The sequence below is a fragment of the Cydia splendana genome, chromosome 8 (genome assembly GCF_910591565.1).
Source record: "Cydia splendana chromosome 8, ilCydSple1.2, whole genome shotgun sequence".
NCBI classification, from domain to species: domain Eukaryota; kingdom Metazoa; phylum Arthropoda; class Insecta; order Lepidoptera; family Tortricidae; genus Cydia; species Cydia splendana.
In genome coordinates this window covers 20,795,680-20,816,863 of record NC_085967.1, presented here as the reverse complement: position 1 = coordinate 20,816,863, position 21,184 = coordinate 20,795,680, and the positions used below count along the sequence as shown (strand labels likewise).

Sequence of the window (21,184 nt, the reverse complement as noted above, 5' to 3'; positions counted from 1 at the left end):
CTTGGCACATTTTCTTCGTTTCTTCTATGTTTTCATTTCCTACCATTAGATCATCCATGTAAAACGACTTCTTTATTACTGGCGCAGTTTCAGGAAATTCGTGAGCTTCATCGTCGTACTGTACTTTCTACTGTATTGCTTATTTCTATAGGCTATATTGCGGTAACTCAAATGGAAATTCTAAAATTGTACCTATTAAATTTGTGGGACAATTTTTTCGTTTTTAAATTGAAAGAGCTTGTTATCTCGAGTAGAAGTACCATAAATTGTGCCCATAATTTAGTAAAAGTGGCACTTTTTAAAGAAATACTCGATATGCTAGATAGAACATGGGCATTCGAAATAAATTTTCGGTTAATTATTGAACTTGGCTGATTTAGGCAGTTCTTAGCATTTTTCTCATTTTAGTGTATAGATATCATTCCTGTGTTTATTTTTTTCATTCCGTTGGGAAAAATGTCATTCAGGTGGAGTGTTATATCATTCCTTTGCATACTTATCATTCACGTGCGAGTCATTTTTTTCATTCCGGTGGAAAAATGTCATTCAGGTGGAGTGTTATATCATTCCTGTGTATACTTATCATTCACGTGCGAGTAAATTTTTTTAATCTCCGATAATTCTCAAAAGGCTTAAGATATCAAGTGCTCTGTAAGAGGCTTATCAAAGAACAGTCTGAGGTGTCGATTGACATTAAAAGAAACATCGAAGAAACGTAAATAAAGAATTACACCGGAATGACACAAAAAACTAGTACTGTTGAAATTGACCCTTTTGTGCAGCAGTGTTCACGCGCGCGTCTGGACTCGGTCTAGTGAAAAGTCCAAGTGCAACTAGTTTTATTACCCGCGCTAGATTAGATTGACGCGCTAATCTTGTACCTCGGCAGAGGGGAAATAGTGCGAATGCCGCCTCCCTTCCGTGTTGCTCGAAGATATTAGCTGTTACATTTCCAGATGGCGATTTCTATTCAAAATCTTTACGCCCTAATCCTATCTGCTGTCAGTTCTTGTCAAAAGACGATAGGATTAAAACTTGTGCTATCTAATGACGATACAATTCTTAAACCTTTTAGGTTCTAACTAGTAAATAAACGTAGGTATGTCTACCTTTAAACTAGCCTAAAAGATAACAAATAGAATAAGTAGAACAGCCGGCCTATCAAAGAATACAAAAATGCCAATCGTTTGCGCTCTGCCTCACTAATATCTAAGAGTGATAGAGAAACATTACCGTTTCGTTCGCTACGGCACAAACGATTGGTATCTTGGCTAAGCCCTCTGTACTATTATGTGCCCTTACAGGGTGTCACATGAACTTATATAATGTTACATCTTAAGAACACGACAATGCAATATTGAATAAATGACTAAAACTCATGGATATGCTTATACAAGGTATTGTAGTTGGTACAATGATTTTTAAGCAATTAAGTAGTTAAACTTTTAAAATAGGCTCAGTAGGTACTTATAGCTTTATCGTATCCTTACTCCGTACTGACCCATTCACTACAAGTACAGTACCAAGTTCTCAGTATTCCCAACTTAGAGCTAAGCTCGTACTTGGCTATGCAACGCACGCGCAGGCTACTTTGTATTGTAACTTGCACGGAATTTATACCACAATGCTGCTACAAAATAGCGTTCACTACAAGAACATTACAATAAACAGATATTTATACAAATTTGTACCTTACCCCATTGGTATAAAGTAGAAAAACGTAATGGTTAAATTCTGTCGTTTGTGACATTTTATATACGGGCCGCAGAATGGCTCTATTAGGCATGTGCTTGGGCGAATTGTTTGCATAAAACGAAGCAGTTTTACAAGATTTTGCTTGCGACTGCGATTTGTATGGACTTTCTTCTATAATTTTTAAATCCCGACTCAAAAAGAGGGGTGTTATATGTTTGACGCCAATGTCTGTCTGTCTGTCTGTGGCATCGTAGCTCTCCAACGGATGGACCGATTTCGATGCAGGTTTTTTTACGTGAAAGCGATAAAATAGATTTTTTTGACATAAGGCCTGAGTTACACTTGTAAGTTTTACTTACGTAAGTAGGGATAAAGCTATTTGTTAGAATGAGATAACGATATTCATCTCTCATTCGGTAGTATAGCCGTGTCCCTACTTACGTAAGTAAAACTTACAAGTGTAACTCAGGCCTATAGCGTAGCGGGTTTTTAAATTTTGAATTAAATAGTTATATTGTTTCTATTAGTACGGTTTTTGAATGACAAAAAAATAGGGAAGATCATGTGGGGTAATACAAACCTAGTTTATTTTCGTCGGGGCAAGAACAACAATATGACGATTCCCTGCAAATGTTTCTCTTGTCCCAAAATTAAAAATATACCGAAAAAGCCCTCATTATGGCGGCTGTAAAATATTATAATCACCTCCCAAATTATTTAAAATCAGAGGAAAGTGACACTTCGTATACAAAGAAGTTGAAATCGTTCCTTGCTGAAAAAGCATATTATTCAGTAACCGATTTTCTCACGGTTTTGTTAAATAAATTAGTTAATAGTAATTAAGTAAGTTTTGATCTCCTAAAATTATAAAGCTAGTTTGTAGTTTTTTTGGTCTTAATATGTACTTATATTAAGGAAATGTTTGCCATACCCTATTAGGGTCCATGAGATACCATTATTTTGTAACAACTTGTTTTTACCATGGTGCAATAATCGATATTCTATTCTATTCTAATGTTTCTCTTCAAGGCGGCTGGCAAGAGCTGGATCAGAGCTGCCGCAAATCGTGCTCAATAGCGTGCAATAGGAGAGGTCTATGTCCAGCAGTGGACGAGAGTAGGCTGATGATGATGATGAATGTTTCTCTTACCCCATCTAACCTTAATGTCTTCAACATGAGCCAAGTAAAAGGTTCTGTCAAAACATTTGTTTAAATTCAGTTACCTATTGGCGTGAATGTTTTATTCAAAGTAAACGTACAAATTCACCGCGAATTATGAACTGCATCAAGTTCAACTGTTCGAGTCGAAGGAAATCTGTAGGGAAAGATGGTATGAAAAGTTTAGTATCGATTTCCAACATGATGTAAATAATACCTTATAGTTTAATACCCACACATAAACAATGCTTTACATTTCGCATTACTCAAACCATATAAACCCTTTTCAATATTATTAAGTACCTACCTAATAAAGCAACTAATGCATTAAATAAATTATCCATAGGACCACATTTATCTCGAAGGGAATGGGTCGGTAAATGTTTACTTCAATGTAAACCTAGAAGTCGTAAGTTATTGTACAGTCTTGGGAGCTTGCAGCCTCCGTGAATGCCTTTATCATTTGCTACATCATGTAATACAAGTATGTACGATCAAGAAATTTTATTTCTGGGCCTTTTCGTACCTTGTCACAGTGACAATAATACAGTCAGCAACCGAAGTTGCTAAGCGGGCGAGGTGTTCAAAATTACCTTGACGCGCTCTTATTCTCTTAACAATAAAGTCGCGTCAAGATCATTTTGAACACCTCGCCCGCTTAGCAACTATTGCTGCTGACTGTACGAGATCCCTTGCGGTTTTCATATTGATAGTCACTGTGACAAGGTACGATAAGTGGAAAATAAAAAAAACCTTGACTGTATTTTTGAGATATTCCCAGGATAAAACACGTAATTAAATCATTAGGTATTTAAGTATATATGTGACGTTTTCAACCAAAGGGTACCACATTGTCGGTTGTCGGTAAGGTTGTTATCAAATTGAGGTTACATGGAAATTGCACCTTATTGACATCTGACAATAAGCACCCTTTTAGTTGTAAATGGCACATATATAAGTTAGTTGATCCATCCTCAAAATGTTGTCATTAAGTGTAACGACTTTTCTTATTGACAGAAAGTTCAAATTTTATTGAATGATTTTTGTGGGTTGGATACTTTTCCCTAATAAAGGATGACTCACGTTAGACCGAGCCGTGTCCGGCGAGCTTCCGGCGCTTACTTTTCTATGACATGACAGGTGATCACGTGATGCTTTCCATTGAAAACGATGCGCCGGAAGCTCCGGCCCGGACACGGCCCGGTCTAACATGAGTCATCCTTAAGTCTAATTAAATGCATAGGTGTAATTCCTTGCTAACTTATTCATTCACATTCTAATCAGTCATTCACATCACTACGAATTACACAATACGGTGTTAGATAGCGGGGTCACAGGTTCACATCCCAGGAAGCGGTAATTTCTCTGATAACGCCTGATAAGGCCAAGTGCAAGACGTCGACACTTTAGTGACGTAGGGTATAAGTAAGGGCTATACAAGTATACATATACAATAAAGTTCACTTGTAGTGTAAATATAGCATTTGCATAAAAGCAGTATAAAAAGCAAAATTGCTAATAACCCATAGAAGGTAGGATCCATAGAAATGGTATACGCGTGCCTCCATGAGGGACAAAACATACACAATGCGATACTATGATTGGTCGAATTTATTTGTTGCCCACCATATGATAATCCATACTAAATTTACTGCTGTTACTCCTACTGAAAGATACATAAGACTATACTGTTCGGCCACTTCCCCTCACCTTTCATGCCAGATCCAGTTATATATTAGATTCATGTAATAACCTTAACTTTATTTATTTTATTTATTTATATATTTAACCAACTTTACATTGACAGTTAAACCAAACATGCAAGTTATGGATTACAAACATATGTACTTAAAACGAATTATAATAGACTTATCACTAAATTTACCTAATTAATATCAAAGACATATGTAACTTCGTATAAGACGAATAAAGTCTAAGGAAAAAACGTGCCTCGGAATTCAAGTAAAAGTCATTCTCGAATAGATGCCGCACACACCTATAGCCTATCCTCGGCTAGATGGCGTGACGATACCGTTTCATATTTAACAATTTTAACACATAGATATCAGTGAATGAACATGGATCAAAATGATATAAAAATAATAAAATCATTTATCCATATATATAAATTTATTGATAACTTTATACGTTTTCATTTTGAGTTTTAGTCGTGTGTCGATAGATGGCAGTAAATTTACAGTGACTACAAAATTTACAATGACAGGACCCTAAGTTGTAAATGCCTATAAAATAGTAAAGACCTATCCATAAGAACAATAAATATGTACATATAAATAGCAGACGCGATTCGAGTAGAACTTGTAAACCAACGGAAATGGTTGTGTTTGCATAAATATTTGCTTTATTGTGGCTTTTATAGAGGAAACGGTTGTGCTGTACAACGTCTGTATGGTAGAACAACGTTAATATTTCACTGGCGGACAGGCCGTTAAAATAGCTCATGCTATTTAATTATAGTGTTTGCAAAATAATTATAGGCAATAATTAAATCAAATTACATACCTATACCTTATCTTAGGTATTTAAATAAAAGTAAACAAATAATTAGTACATTTTCGGGTTGTTACAACATTTATTGGTTAACCGACCAAATACCTACTAAACCGCCTGTCACTGAACGACCTGACTTTAACCTACATTATTTTGATCGTGTATGTTTTCATCTACCCTCAACTGGCTTAAGGAGCCATTTAAGGGTAGATTTCGTTTACTTTTATTTAAATATACCTAAAGATACAGACATAAATGCTGCACTTTGTCTTGGGGCTTGTGATTTTACATACCTACTCGTATAATATACTTCATTTCTGTATGTTCTAAAAATACTGCTGCGTGAATTTTCATGTTATTATTTGACTGATAGAGGATGCCTTAATTTTACTTGTATTCCGCCAAAAATCAGAGTAAATTAAGTTCTTCTTCTTCTTTGTCGTATTCTCATGGCTGAGGGACGTGACGAATGTGGACACTTTTCACCAGCGCTCTCCAAGCCGCTCTGTCTTGGGCCCAGTGCATGCTAGCCTGCAATGTGGCGTTTGTCTCTGACTCAAATTAAGTTACACAGATGCAAGCAAAGACAAATACAACGACATAATTAAATTTAAACACGGCGTAGACAATAATAATATATCATTCGTATAAATATATACTTATTTAATATGTTTCCTCTTACAACGTGACGACACTCATTCATAAAGCCAAGCTTATTGACAAACGGTAAAATAGAATAACCGACTATTTTAATTGTTTACAGTATCTAGAATAGGTATGGTGGCTATAACATCAATGTCAGTGTGTCATTTCTAGCTGCAATACCATGCGCAAGTAGAGATGGGTCGCGGGTATTTACCCAATTTACCCACCCAGGTAAATACCCGGTAAATACCCATCTACCCGGTATTTACCCGTATCTACCCAAATGGACGGGTAGATTCATTTATTGTTGCATGTCGATTTGTGTTAAAGTGGAGATAGAAACCGAGTTAATGGTTGTAATTATTGTGTGTCATTTAAAATAAAATGGTTTAGTGAAACCTGCAGTTGTAATTAAGGAATTTTTAGTACAATTTTGATAAATATTAAAAAAAGGCCGTCATAAGAGTATTTATTTTAGATTTGAGTAAATTATCGTACTTATACGTTGATAATACACATTCCAACTTCGGTCGGCGGGGGATGTGTTTGGGGGGAGGGGGCTAAAAGTGAACTTTTTCATATTTCTTGGAATCTGACATTAATATCGAAAAGTGTTGTATGTACAAACTAAAGTAGACATAATTTTCTACAAAAAAGGTTATATACATTTTTGTCCTAAAAGTAACTGTATTTGACTTATGAGCTTCCCAAGTTGTGATACTGCACAATTTTTTTTATTATCATTCATAAGTAGTCTTTATTTTCATCTTTCTAATGTATATTAAAAGCATTTTAAAACATTTCCGGAAGCCAGGGAATGATTTTACACGATTTTCATAATTGACTGATATGTTAAAATCGAACTTCACCTCATAGCAACCTTTTCGTAATTAGTTTGAACATACATTTTATGTAACATAATAAAAAAATACTTAAATTAATCTTATTTATACTCACATACCATTAAACACATCAAATTTAGAAGAATAACGAAAATACCCGCGTATTTACCCGCGGGTAGGTAAATATCGGGTATTTACCGGGTAAATACCCGCTCTCGGGTAATTACCCGGGTAGTTACCCATCTCTATGCGCAAGCATTGACAGGAAGAAACACAATAATTTACGCAATCACATTATTATTTTTGAATGGATATGTACTACAGTACAAATACTAAATGAAATTAATAACTAGCCTAAAATGGGCCCTTGAGGCATTCTACCAAGGATGCTGGCGGCATTTTCTCGTTGTATCGCAATGCTGATACGTCGTTGTGCGAGGAAGCCGCCAGCTCTTCGATCACCAGTAACATTCAACCAGACGCTTCGCGATTTCTGAATAATTCCAACCAAAATCGAAATGATGTAAAGTGATTACATCATTTCGATTTTGGTCGCACTTTTTTGACAGGCGATCAGCCTTACCACGAGTATGACACTGACATATTCGCTAACGTCTGCGTAACTTACTTTGTATACATCTCGCTCGCACTAATATGCCAGTACCTATACACTTGTGAGATGCATAGAAAGTAAAATACGCACAGGCTAGCGAATATGTCAGTGTCACCAGTGTCAACTCGTGGTAAGGCCCGTAAGGCTACTTGCCTGATCTTCGTGAATGAAAATCGATCTTACACCCACATGCGCAGGCGTCTGTTAACCCACCAATTAGCGGCGATTAGCCGAATCAGACGCATTAGCGGGTTAAGTGTAGAAAGCGGCGAAAGCGAAGGGTTAACTATGCAAAACCTTGTTAAGGCTAATTATAACGCAGAAAGGTCAAGGAGGAACGCCAATGGTGTTGAAGTCCTATTCAATACGTTTTAGGCCTGTGCACACCGGGTTCGTACGTACGTGCACGTGCGCGTTGTAATATGCAGTTCCTTATGAGAGACGACACACCGCTTGCGTGACGTGTGCGTGCGCGGCACCGACATTTTAGCGTACGCGCACGTGCACGTCAGCGCACACAGTCGCGGCGTAGCTAGCAATGTACAAATTGCAGAAATTTCCCAAAAAGCGGAAACGTTCTCGAGAATATTCTCAGAACATTCCTGCAACATGGAAATTATTGTTCCGACATCTTGGATTTTTTCAAAAACAATTTTTTTCATAGGAATTTAGAGGCCTCTATCTCCCGCCATGCCAAATCTCAGCGCGCTCGGACCAACTAAAAAAAATAAAAAATAAGAAGTCGGCCATTTTGATTTTTTTTAATGCAGTTCGTTTTGTCTCGGGGCCCTGTATGACATTTGGTCGAGCACCCCCCACCTATCACGCACCGTTTAAAAGTTGCCATACAAAATAAAAGTGGCCAGTTTTCCCGCAATTGTACCATTTTTCCAAAAAAAAATGTTTTATAGGTATCTAGGGGACCCCGAGATTCCGTGACGTGCGCTAGGACAAACTTGAAAAAATTAAAAAAAAAGTCGGCCATATTGAAAAAAAAATGGCGGCGTCAAAAACTGCCAGGGTCCCTCTATGACATTTGGTCGAGCACCCCCCACCTAGGTCTGACCGTTTGGCCGGGCCGTCATATATTTTTCTGACCGGAAGCGGTAGACCAAAAGTCGGAATTTTCTGGGGGTAAGGACTACACCTAAACTATCGTGAATGTTCATGGTATAAAGTACGATAGATAAATAAATTCTCGTTCTCGAGAACATTCTCAGAAGTTACCGAGAAATTCTCATGTGGAAAGTTTCGCAACTTTGGAAAGTTCTCGTGAGTGCATTGCTAGGCGTGGCCCCAAATGGCCATAATAGTAGTTTATGTGACTGCTACATAATGAAAGGCATTAAAATACGAGTGTGGGTTTATGAAACGAGTGAAATGAGTTTCATAATAGTATCACACGAGTGTTTTAATGCCTAATTATGTACAGTTACATACACTGCTTTATCTACACACATATTATAAACTTTCTATGATATATTCACTAACCTCATATTACAGCCGGCATTGGGGCACTTTCCTCTCTGGCGGAACTCGCGGATATGAGCTGGCGTCACCGAAATATCTTTATCGCACATTATAACACGAAACTTTTGTTATAGTTACTTTAAAAACAACAAAAACAAATATTTTTTTACTTACAAATTAATTAAAATATAAACTGTATGTCAAATGGCGACAAAAGAAAACTTTTTTCACGCATGTCACGCATCCGTAGTTTTTTTTAAATTCAGAGACAAACAGAGTCGGGGTCGGTTAACATATCGTCCGATACCAACTTACATGCGGGTTTTGTCAATATTGTATGTAATTGTCATTTGATTTCGAATAAAACGTCTTCTCGACTGATATTAGAATAGGGGTCAAATCAAATTGCTTTTTTTTTCAGAGGTGTTCGAAATTTGAATGCATTACCAAATCGATTTTGATATAGTAATGAAGCTATTACCACATTTTCACAGATAAGAAATTTGCTGTAACAAAACAGTTTATCGTAATGTGGGCCATTATTTACGGATTTTGAAGGCGTCATAGAGAGTTTATGATGTGTGTGCAGATAAACATAATTACATAAACATCTTAGTTAGTTTTAATGTTTATAAGTACATACTTAGTTGTAGACAAAACCAACCGATTATCCGTCAACCGGCTGAAGCATACTTTGGTTATAACTTATTATCATAATATGTTATTGGTCGCCGCGATACAGGCGTGCCTAGTGTGGTTACCAATGTTTATCAACTTTTGATTGTAATAACTTTTTGCTTAATAAATATATTTTCCATTTTTATTTTCATTTCATCTATCTCACAACAACCATCTTGTTATGACGATAAGCGTTTTAGTGCTAAATATAATCAGTGTTACCTACTGATTGTGTCATTAATTCCTGAGATGCAGATATTTTTTTGTGATGCAGTAGGTACCTACTTATAATAACATAATGGACCATTGGACCTCAAGTCATTATTCTTCAGCAAATAAATGAAACCAGCAAAATTAAATAAATGAAAAGGATCTCAGTATCTACTATTAGTAATTAAATACCTAGGATCTCCTAAAATATCGCGCGATTGACCAAAACACATAGTTAAACTATAATAATTAGCATAAACTGCCAAGTAGGTGAAATATGGGACGGCAGAGTACCTATTTATGAAACGATTTTTTTCTGATGTTGTTGAAAACACGAGCAACAAGCTGATTCACAAATTCGTAAAACGATATTTCGGGTGCCGACTCGGGTTTGTTCCCACGAGCGCCAATTTTATAAATAGAAAGCGATTTATTCATGTACTAAGAAGTACATATAAATCGCTTTGTATATGTATCGTATATTACATAATGCCAATATGGAGAAGACCGTCTACAAGCTCTTTCGTCGCTTCTATAACTCTTGCGTTATATATATACTCCAAGGTAGAGTGGAAGGACCGAAGAAGCTCTATCTTTCTGACTGTGTCCGAGCGACGTACGTATACAAATACGAGAGTTCTCACCATATTACTATGACTTGTGTTCCAAACCAAAGATGTTATATGCCAATCTTCTCCACATCGACCTTAACCACAAAATACCAGATCCTTTACATAAGAATTACTCACTCTTAAGCAAATGGTGAATCGAAATTCGGCATTTCGTTGCACGGAAAATCGAAATGCTTGCTTACACAGTTAAAAAATAATACCCACACAGTTAAGCACGCGACAGCCACCGATGAGCGGTTCCGGGGTTATACCGAATCCTGCAAACCCCGTGCACGAACCACGTAACGTCACGTTCGAAACGTCAGGCCATAAATCAACGTAAGTTTTATGCCGTGTTAGTTTTAAAGTTATAAATGGCAATGATTTTCAAGAAATCGATTTGGAAACAATTGATTAACATCGACATCTATATCTGTGAGGCTTTGTTAAGGGGGCGGTATATGACGTTTTCGATTTAGACCTCACTTTGTAACCATAATTTGTTCAATAAATGTTTAATAATTGCATTAAATTACACGTAAATTTGTTCACGAAGAAACCGTGTACCGACTCTTTGTGCCATTATATTTTTAATTTGCTGTTATTCTCTACAAATCGACACTAAAAGTTTCAAAAAATCAAAATATGGAGTTCCGTTTGAGACAGAAGCAAAACAATTTTGTCTTTGACAGTAATTGAATTATTGTATGATTCTGAAAGCTAGATAATTCAGCTACCAATTTATTATCGATTTATATTTTTACTCACAAAGACAACACAGAAATTCAATCTCAAATGTAAACTTTCGAACAATTTCCATACATTGACGACATCACTCAAAATTCTTCTTCAAGTCAGATGCCCGTTGGGGCTACACCGGAGCACACGTGTACTTCTTCAAATGAAAATGACAGCTTGATTTTCTTGCTTTTGACAATTATATTGACATTAAATCATATACGCACACGAGAAAGTATACCAGTAGATAAATTGTATTTCAAAAAATAGGGTACATAAATATCTGCTCGCGTCTCATTTAAATTTGATTTGCTGTTATAATGGTTGAAAACCGCAGTAAACTATCTTAAAGCAATACGATTACAGTCGAATTTAAGTATTATGTTCCTTCAAAACTCGCTTAAAATGAAAAAAGTTTAAAGACTCATCTTTACTGATTGGGATAAATTTTTATTATGCTGGTATCATTTTGCGTCAGTTTAAAAACGTATTTGACTTCTGTACGTCAATGAATTTTGATGACAATTGTAATCTTGTATTATATTATACAAGTTTTATCTTAAAATATTGCCTATTAACAGGAAGAGTTATGTAATTCGTATAAGTAATACCTGAAAGTCTTGTACCTAGATCTGTAATACCATGGATTGCGACGAATAAATGATAATGATTATGCGGTTCGTTCCGTCTATATGTATAATGCGTGTACGTGCTGTTCTCTGAAAGTACTAGCGAGTTTTTGCGGCTTTGGAGACCGAGATGAAGCTTACAGGCCAATGGCGCTCTAGTTATTGTTATGTATACCTATGTATCGAATGTTTTATAAATTACCTATAAAAAGCAATGTTTTATTTCGATTAGGTCTACATTTTGTGCATATTGCATATCTGAAGTATTTTCGTACTAAACTTGAAACTTTCGTTGAAACTAAATAAAATAATTATTCCAAATGTACAGTCGCCTGCAATTTATGTTACACAACGAAGGCCGCAAAAATATCTGACACGATCTTATTTGTAGAACCATAACAACATGTCACATATTTTTGCGGCGTTCGAAGAGTAGGTACCGTCATTATCACCAACTTTGCCCGCTTTTTTTTTAAAACGAATTTCTCAAAAAACATCACATCATATGACTTTTTTTGCTCAGCACGTCCATTGTGATCAAACGCATCAGTTTATTTGAAAAAAATATATTTTTTACCCATTTTTTTGCGTTTTAGAGGGCGGGCAAAGATATCCGGGGTTTTCGCCAACATTGCCCACGTCAATTTGGTATTCAAATACAGCTCGTATGATGATGATGTCTAAGGATCACTTAAAGGTTTTGGGCAATCCTACCATTCCCTGTTAATAACTTAGCGATAAGTGTAAAAACTTTAAAATAAATTTGCTGGGCAATGTTGCCTACCCGTTTTTGCCCATTTCCAAATAAGGCTCGCCTAAGCATTTTACAAAGGCTAGGGTTGTCACTTTTGAGAAAATCTGTTACAATAGTTTAATGGCCAAAAATATGATTTTTGTTGTGTTTTTCATTCGTTAACGGGATAAAACATCTAAATAAAGGATAATAAGACAAATTAAATACAGTATATATTTATAAACTTATTTTAGTGTACAAACATAACCTTCTTTTACTTGCGAAGTTGGGTAAATTAGATGAAAGTGACAACCCTAATCCGTTTATGGTGGTGGGCAATGTTGGTATGGATGCCAAATTACCGGATTACTTTGCCCACCGCTAAAACTTTTGTGTATTTAGGCCTTTTTAGTTTAAATCTCAATAGACATAATCTATGCTTCATGTGTTATAACTCAAACCCGGAAATATTTGTCAAAGGGTTCTCAATTTTTTTTACTTGCATTTATTATTTATAAATTTTTTGCCCGCCGAAATATACCCTATATTAGACAACTAGCTCAAACTCAAAATTTCCAAGTCAAGTTATGCACAAGTTTGGTATATAGTTTTGTCAGAAATATAACCTATATTCTACTAAAAATAGCAGGGTGGCCATAACTATTATATTTTTTTCTACATTAACGAATTTGTTTAAAATTGTCGTTTTGGGCAAAGTTTCCCTGGAGGCAAAGTTGGCGCTAATGACGTAATATATTATTGCAGGTGACTGTACATAAATGTTTCGGTGATTTTGAGATTATTTTTCAGGTTAGTTTACTAACAATCAAGTTATGCAGATACCGATTTCGTGAACGTATAAGTAGTAAGGTACCGCTATTGTTTAGCGATACCGATTATTTTTGAAGGTAAAACTATACCGGTTGAAATATAAAGATATTAAAATTACAGCAGGGACAACCATTTTTTATAGGTGTACCTAAACCATCATTGGCCGAGCGTTAGCAAAGGTCTCCGTTTCAGCTTGGGCAAAAATGCTTTTGTATGTTCTCCTTTGCAGATCACATTTCTCAACTGATTCTCGTGAAAATTTGTAAGCAGGTTCGATAGAACTATTCTGTTTCGCTTTATCCGCCAAAATGGAATTGCCACCCTGCTGAAACTTTATTTAAGTATTTAAATTCCTATTGAATGGATTTTGCACCTTATGAAAAACGTATAGAGTAGTAAATAACATTTTACATCTGACTTAATGACATCTTGTTTTATTCGCTTTAATTGTACAAACCGCGTATCTCGACAAAGCAATATTAGGTAGTAAAACAGTCAACAATCAAATGAATTAAATAGGTACGTCACGTGTGACATGAACAGACAAGGAAAGCAAGATTAAATGCATTGTTTCTCTTTCATCTTTCAATGGAACGCTTTTACCCTCAAAGGAGGCTAGTGGTCAATACTAAACTAAAAGTCCAATCTTAAAAAAACATGATGGGTCACTGACCTGTCCCAGTAAAGTGAGGTAGTGTGCGTGAAGTGCGCTTGTGTGTGAAATGGGGTAAATTGACAGAATCTGATTTTTTACCCACCGCTACCGTCGCCTTAAGGTATTGTGTAACCCGTGCGAAGCCGGGACGCGTCGCTAGTATTATATGAAAATCAGAAATTAGCTCATATACCTACTTACACCTCGGACCCTAAAATCCTCTGCCTCGGATTTCTGAGATGATTGCCCTTTATTTTGTGCGGGAATGTTAAAGCTGACTCACGTATGCATTGTTGTGGACAAAGAACTTAAGATTTACGCCGCGAGAGGTGCAAATATTTTGGGATGGCGACTGGAATATGCTAAGTAAGGTCGATTAATTTGGAGCTTGTATTCCGAATAAATAAAAATACAAACGATATCCTGCTATAAGTATACCTCTAGATTCTTAATTTAAACCGGCTATAAATAATAAAAAGGCTGTTAGTCATTAGTTTTTACTGCAAATCTTATTGTGGAATTCCTATAGGTACATACCTAGATTACCTAGATCAATTCATGACCAAGGGATCAATCATTAAGCAGATTTTTATGTAACAAAGTGTGAAGGTGTAGGTGTTCTAATTTTAAGTCACCATCTACATATTCACTGTATTCTGGCAAATAAATAATTTGTTGTTGTTGTTGTTGTCACTTTATAATTTTTTAAAGGGATTTGGAATTATGGTGACATCCGCACACTTCGTCACAGCAAAATCTGTGCAGAATTAACTTCGTCCGACTCGAAAGTGTCTAGGTATTTATATATTGTTTACAGTACATATGGCACTACTTTACCGCCCTAGGGCAGGATTAAGGACAATACGTGCGTATGTCGAACATTTAACCCTTATTTGGCATTGTAACACCCGTGATACACGGAACTTTAAAAAATCTAGCAGGTTCACTTTACTACCTAACAAAATAATTTTGCCATCAATATGTCGAGCTACCCTCCTTTCTTATAGAAAAAAATAATGGACACAAGTGTCATTGTAAATTAATTAGTAATAATCAACATTGCGCCACGGAAACAACATATTTCGGTTCGCACTGGAAGTTTTGCATTTATTTCTTAGATTAGTATATAATTTTCCATAATCTACATTTTGATGCATTTACTATCTGTTAGTGCATAAATATTTACAATGCGTTCGAATTTAAAAACATTTAAAACACAGAACCTTACATGAAACTGTTATGTATTATATTTGATACATTGCCAAGAACTCAGAAATGTACATATCGAAAGGATTGTAATACATTTAATACATTGCCAAGTTACCGTCAAAATAGATTTACATGTTTTTTTTTAATTTTTTATATTTGTGGGGTTACAAAACATGTTTCAAGTATTTAATATTAGTTGTCGTATTATTTAGTTATTGAACTTTGATTTTTTTAAAGTACTATATGTTATTTAACTGTATATTCGTACGTTGTAGCATTATTGCTACGCCGTAGCCCGTAGCACGGAAAAATATGTGTATGGCAAAAAATGCCCCCAAAGTGAAAAAAAATTTTTTTTTTTGACTTTTAGTTATTTGTTTACTTTTCATATTTTACTCAACTTTTTGCTGACGACTTTTATGAACTTTTACGGGATCAAATTTTCCGCCCATGTGATCAGGTATTCGGAGATATAATTTGTTTTTACAGGTGTAATAGTCATGTGATGCTTTAGATTGCGTTTAATTAGCAATAAATGATAATTTCTGTTGCATTACATGTTTTATTTTTATTAAAATCCACATTTTTCTTCTAAAAAGTAGGTAACTATTTTGTCGAGGGATTGGCATTGTATCAAATATGATACATATGATTTTCCGAAACTGGAAAATCCTGGATTTTTTCCCTTATTTTATAATAGTATGCTGAATAGGTGACGAAAAACTAAAAAAATGTTTATATCTAAGATATTTTGAGCCTTGCCAAGATAAGGGTTAAAGGGGCATATGACTGTAAAACGTTGTACAATACACGTGCGAAAGTGTAATTCGCAACTCGTGTCGATTAAAAACACTCCCTTCGGTCGTGTTTAAATTTATCGCCACTCGTTACGAATTTCCAACTTTACGCACTTGTATCGTAATGTACTATAAACAAATTGTGTAGCGCTCGTTTTAAGTTTAAGGTAGCTTCCTTTACAGGTATGTGCACATAAACTTACAAACACAATAAACATACGAACAAACAAACAGTGGGAATTAATATCACAAACAAGTCGCACAATGGCGCACAGCTAATATTTCGACTTGACGTTTTAACTGTCCATCTATGCCTTGAATGGCTGCTCGCTAGGGCTGCCTCCTGCCTCTTATCTATCGCACGGCTATCATATTTCATTTATCGTAAATCATGTATTATAAAATATATGACGTTTCACTTCGTATTAAATACGATCGTTATCAGACTATAAATCATTTTCTGTTTGCAGTTTGCCATCTTGGTTGGCAATAATTCTTGTAACCAAATCTTATAAAAACTTACGCTAAATTAACGAAATTTTGAGGTCAAGTCATGGTGCAATACGATACGAGTACTTAATCTTGGTTATAGCGACTACCGGTTATAAGGACAATAATCTATCGGTCCCTTCGATGTCGTTATAAATAGTTTTGACTGTACTGTACTGTAGTTTTGAATGGTTATGCCGCCATTATCGGTCATCATCAGATACTCATTTGTTGATCAGCAGGATGCACTACAGGCGGGAGAGTTTGACTTGGGGAGCGTAGATAGCAGACTGACACAGGCTGATGATGATGGAAGTACTAAAATAATGAGGAGAGCAGCCGAAGGTGCACGGTACTCTAAGTACCCGGCAACCCTATCTACGCAAACTCGGTGGCGCCGCGTACGGTTATGGTCGGTAAGTAAATCATGCGCCAGCGCAGGGCACGGCGCATGACGCGACTGCCTGATGCACATTAAGGTGAAATGTCGCTCCCGGTACTGGGGCTACTGGGCCCGCAATCAAAACACGGTTGAGAAGATGGTAATTAATAATTAGTTTACTATTTTTAAGAATTTATATTTCATAGAGGCATTTTAAAGTTACGAGCTAAGTAGGACTTAAGTCATGATCACAGCTTCTTGCTCATTTGCTTGCCAATGACAATTAAATTATCTATATAGTTAGAAACTTGTTACACTTGAAAACATTTTTAACCGACTTCCAAATCCCAAAGGAGGAGGTTATCAATTCGGTTGTTTTTTTTTTTTGTTTGTTACTCCATATCTCCGTCATTACTAGACCGATTTTGAAAATTCTTTTTTTGATTGTATACAGATTGGTCCCGTTTTTGTCAAAACCCAGTTCTGATGATGGGATCCATGAGGAATCGAGGGAACTCCTCAAATCATAAAGGCATACATATAGTGATTTTTGTGTTTTTATCAACAAATCAAGCATCTACATTCAAAATCGTGACATTTGATGAAGGAGAACTGCTGACGATGCTGATCAGAACGGAACTCTTCAACGACGCATAGTTCACGTTTGGCGATTTGTCCTCTTCGTAATGTTTGTTGAGCAAGTTAAATTTTTAAGCCACATTTTTGTCAAGCTCGAGTTCTGATGATGGGATCCATGAGGAATCGAGGGAACTCCTCAAATCTTAAAGGCATACGTATACAATTTTCTGTATTTTCATCACAAAATCAAGCATTTTCATGAAAAACTGTCGCATTTGATGAAGTGGAACTGCTGATGATGATCAGAACAGAACTCTTCAACGACGCATAGTTCACGTTTGGCGATTTGTCCTCTTCGTTATGTTTGTTAAGCAAGTTTAGTTTTTAAGCCACATTTCCGTCAAGCTCGAGTTCTGAACATGGGATCCATGAGGAGTCGAGGGAACTCCTCAAATCTTAAAGGCATACGTATAGAATTTTCTGTATTTTCATCATAAAATCAAGCATTTACATTAAAAACTGTCGCATTTGATGAAGTGGAACTGCTGATGATGATCAGAACAGAACTCTTCAACGACGCATAGTACACGTTTGGTGATTTCGAATTTCGATTTTGACTTGGACTGGGACCCGGACTCGGACCCAGACCCGGACTCGTACCCGGATCCGGTTCGGACCCGGACCTGGACTCGGACTCGGACCCGGACTCGGACCCAGACTCGGATCCGGATTCGGACTCAGACCCGGACCTTGACCCGGAAAACCACTATGATTAGGTACCTACCATAAAATGTAGGTATAAAGTATGATGATGCCAAACCCCTCCCGCTCAAACCCCCGTACACCGCACCGCATGCGCCGTTAAGTGTGTTAGGTTAGGTTTGAACTACGACCCTTATACAGAAACGAAATGCTACTAGGAAAGTGGGTGGTTTTACCTCCTTTTCTACATAGTGCACCATCTACCATAATCTTTCACCGGGCCCACTAGAAGTCGGTTTTATTTTCTTAAAAATTATTAGTTACAATATTGGTTCTAACTATTTACATTTGACATCGCGGCTACAAACATAGGATGGATAGTCCTGCCGTCGAAATATAACTAAAAATGCACAATAGGTAAGTAGTATTCAAATCCACGATATCATATTTAGTTTAGCAGATATAAAATTATAAACAACACAACCACAATAAACAAGGAATCAGTCACGAGTTCACGACATTACTTCCCATCTGCCTGCAGTTTATTATTTATTATGGCAACAGACTAATCTTTCATTTTGTTTGTTTTGTGCGAGCTTTCTGTTATTTGTGGCTCTATATTGTACAGTCAACGATAAATATATGATTAAATTGTTCATTTGATTACAAAGAAATAAATTGCTAAGTGAAAACTTTCTTTGACGGCGTCTGTACGTAAGTACAGTCAACAACAGAGCTATGAATACAGGCAAAGTGCCAAAAATATGTATACACGACCTTAATGTACAGGCAATAAAGTACTGTATACATATTTTTGACACTTTGCCTGTATTCATAGCTCTGTTGTTGACTGTACCAGACTCGTATCTAAATACAAAGCGTTTTCAACCTAATATATGTACATACTAAGCACTTTTTAGAGTGGACGCCGAGTTTTCGCAAATGTAGTTGTAGGTCAATCCGTCAATCTTCGACTAGTTGGCGAAACAACTTTGATTGCCATTTGGGTAAGAAGCTAGCCTTGAGATACCTTAGGAGTCCTACCTCTGCTTAGACTAGGGTTGCCAGATGGTCGGGATTTGGCGGGATTCTCCCGATTTTTAGCATGTCTTCCCGATTCCCGACAAAGTGAAAACTGTCCCGAAAAACAGCTTCACGTTATAAAACAATAATTTCAAGTTCCGAACTGTCGTCGAGCGAGCGAGCTGACGTAGTGCCAATAATATAAAATATCGTTGTTTTTAATACAATTACTTTAATTTGAATGTATTTTTATTTCCCGACTTAAGTCCGAAAATCCCGAAAAATTGATATTGTTTCCCGATAATAGCGCCTTTCGATCTGGCAACCCTAGCTTAGACAGATGTCTGATGATAATACAAGAAAACTAGCCTCTCTTTTTGTCAAACCACATCTGGCAGTGGTCGAGCGATGTGTCTCGCTCGTAGCCTCTCTGGTCAGCCTCACATACACTGCGCCAAGTTTCCTGCTTGTTAATAGGTAGAACTTACCTCTCTTCTTGTCGAACCACATCTCCTGGCAGTGGTCGAGCGGCGTGTCTCGTTCATAGCCTCTCTGGCCAGCTTCGCAGCGGTACACCGCGCCAGGTTTCCTGTTCGCTGATAGGTACTGCGAGTCCGCTTCTGGCGCCCCCACCAGGATCCTGAGAACAAGCAAATAAAAGGTTAAAACTTTGATAATATGTTGATATTATGAAACGATTCTAACCGCATAACATGCAAAATTATAAGCTATAATATTTTATGGTCAAATTAAGATAAATTTACGCGACTAATAAATTGCTATTATAAGCGATATAATCCGTTGTAACCATAATTAAATTTCAATTTATAAATGTATGTAATGAAATGTATTATAATCACTGTGTAAATAGACGCAAGTAATCGTTAACAAGTCATAGTTTATTGCAGAGAAAACTAAATCAACATAAACAATAATATTTATGACACTATAAAGGACAACCAATTTTATTTTTAAGTGTAGAAGTAATATACGAAAGAAAAACCGGACAAGTGCGAGTCGGACTCGCCCACCGAGGGTTCCGTACTTTTTAGTATTTGTTGTTATAGCGGCAACAGAAATACATCATCTGTGAAAATTTCAACTGTCGGACGGACGGACGGACGGACAGCAGAGTCTTAGTAATAGGGTCCCGTTTTACCCTTTGGGTACGGAACCCTAAACAAGTAAAAGCCTCCCCTCCAGTAAAATTGCCAACAGTTATAAAAAATTGTTAGTTTATTGTTTCACTAATTCTTTCCCTATCAATTTAAATGACATTATAAAATAATATCAATAAAACTTAAAAGATTACGTAACATATATGTTCGTCCCACAACAGTGACAAATCTAACGACACCTTATCCATTAAAACCTAGGCATATAACTTGTCAAGAAACAGACAATCCTAATCTTCACAATCATTACCCTCCTTTCCTCACCGGTCCGCCAAAAAGGTCACTAAGGGCCGACCTGTCTGCGCAAACATACCGTAATGAGAGCGGATGGGCTGTCGTAACCCGCAGAAACCAGGTGGCTGGACACACGCCAGCAACGATCACATTCCTATACGTCACATAGCCAAAGCTTAAGGAAAACCAGGGTACCAATGGGCTGGAGTTCCGTTATAAGTACATGTAATTAAATACCAAGCTTATGTTGGTTTTCCTGAGCGTTTCACAATAGGCGGTATGCAAAGAGAATGATTGGAATAAGAGAACAGATGGTCCGCACCTGCGGGATCCTCTTTAATCTCGCTAAATCTACCACACCTTTGATATATCTACCCGCATATCTATAGTATGAATACCACAGATATATTGCTGTTTTTACGCTTGGAGCTGCCATTTGTTACTGCAAGTTTTGTTTATTTGGTTGCCCTTATTACAACGTCATCAGTTGCATCTGTTCTGTTTATTATACTACATTAACTGGTTTAGCAATAGCTTCCTTATAAGATCGTACTTGGTGTATTTCGTTTGCGTA

The 21,184-nt window shown here is 36.6% G+C and overlaps 1 protein-coding gene and 1 long non-coding RNA gene across 5 annotated transcripts in view; one reads left to right on the top strand and one right to left on the bottom strand.

The window, feature by feature from the left end:
• LOC134793034 (uncharacterized) overlaps window positions 1–21,184 on the top strand; it is a 459,561-nt gene that overhangs the window by 152,963 nt on the left and 285,414 nt on the right. Inside the window, exon 2 of the long non-coding RNA XR_010144490.1 lies at window positions 8,779–8,896. This is a non-coding gene — a long non-coding RNA (uncharacterized LOC134793034). The remainder of the gene's footprint in view (window positions 1–8,778; window positions 8,897–21,184) is intronic.
• LOC134793002 (integrin alpha-8) overlaps window positions 1–21,184 on the bottom strand; it is a 199,155-nt gene that overhangs the window by 98,575 nt on the left and 79,396 nt on the right. For all 4 annotated transcript variants that reach the window (XM_063764511.1, XM_063764513.1, XM_063764512.1 and 1 more), the window contains exon 2: window positions 19,690–19,841. In XM_063764511.1, coding sequence (XP_063620581.1) covers window positions 19,690–19,841 — 152 coding nt within the window. The remainder of the gene's footprint in view (window positions 1–19,689; window positions 19,842–21,184) is intronic.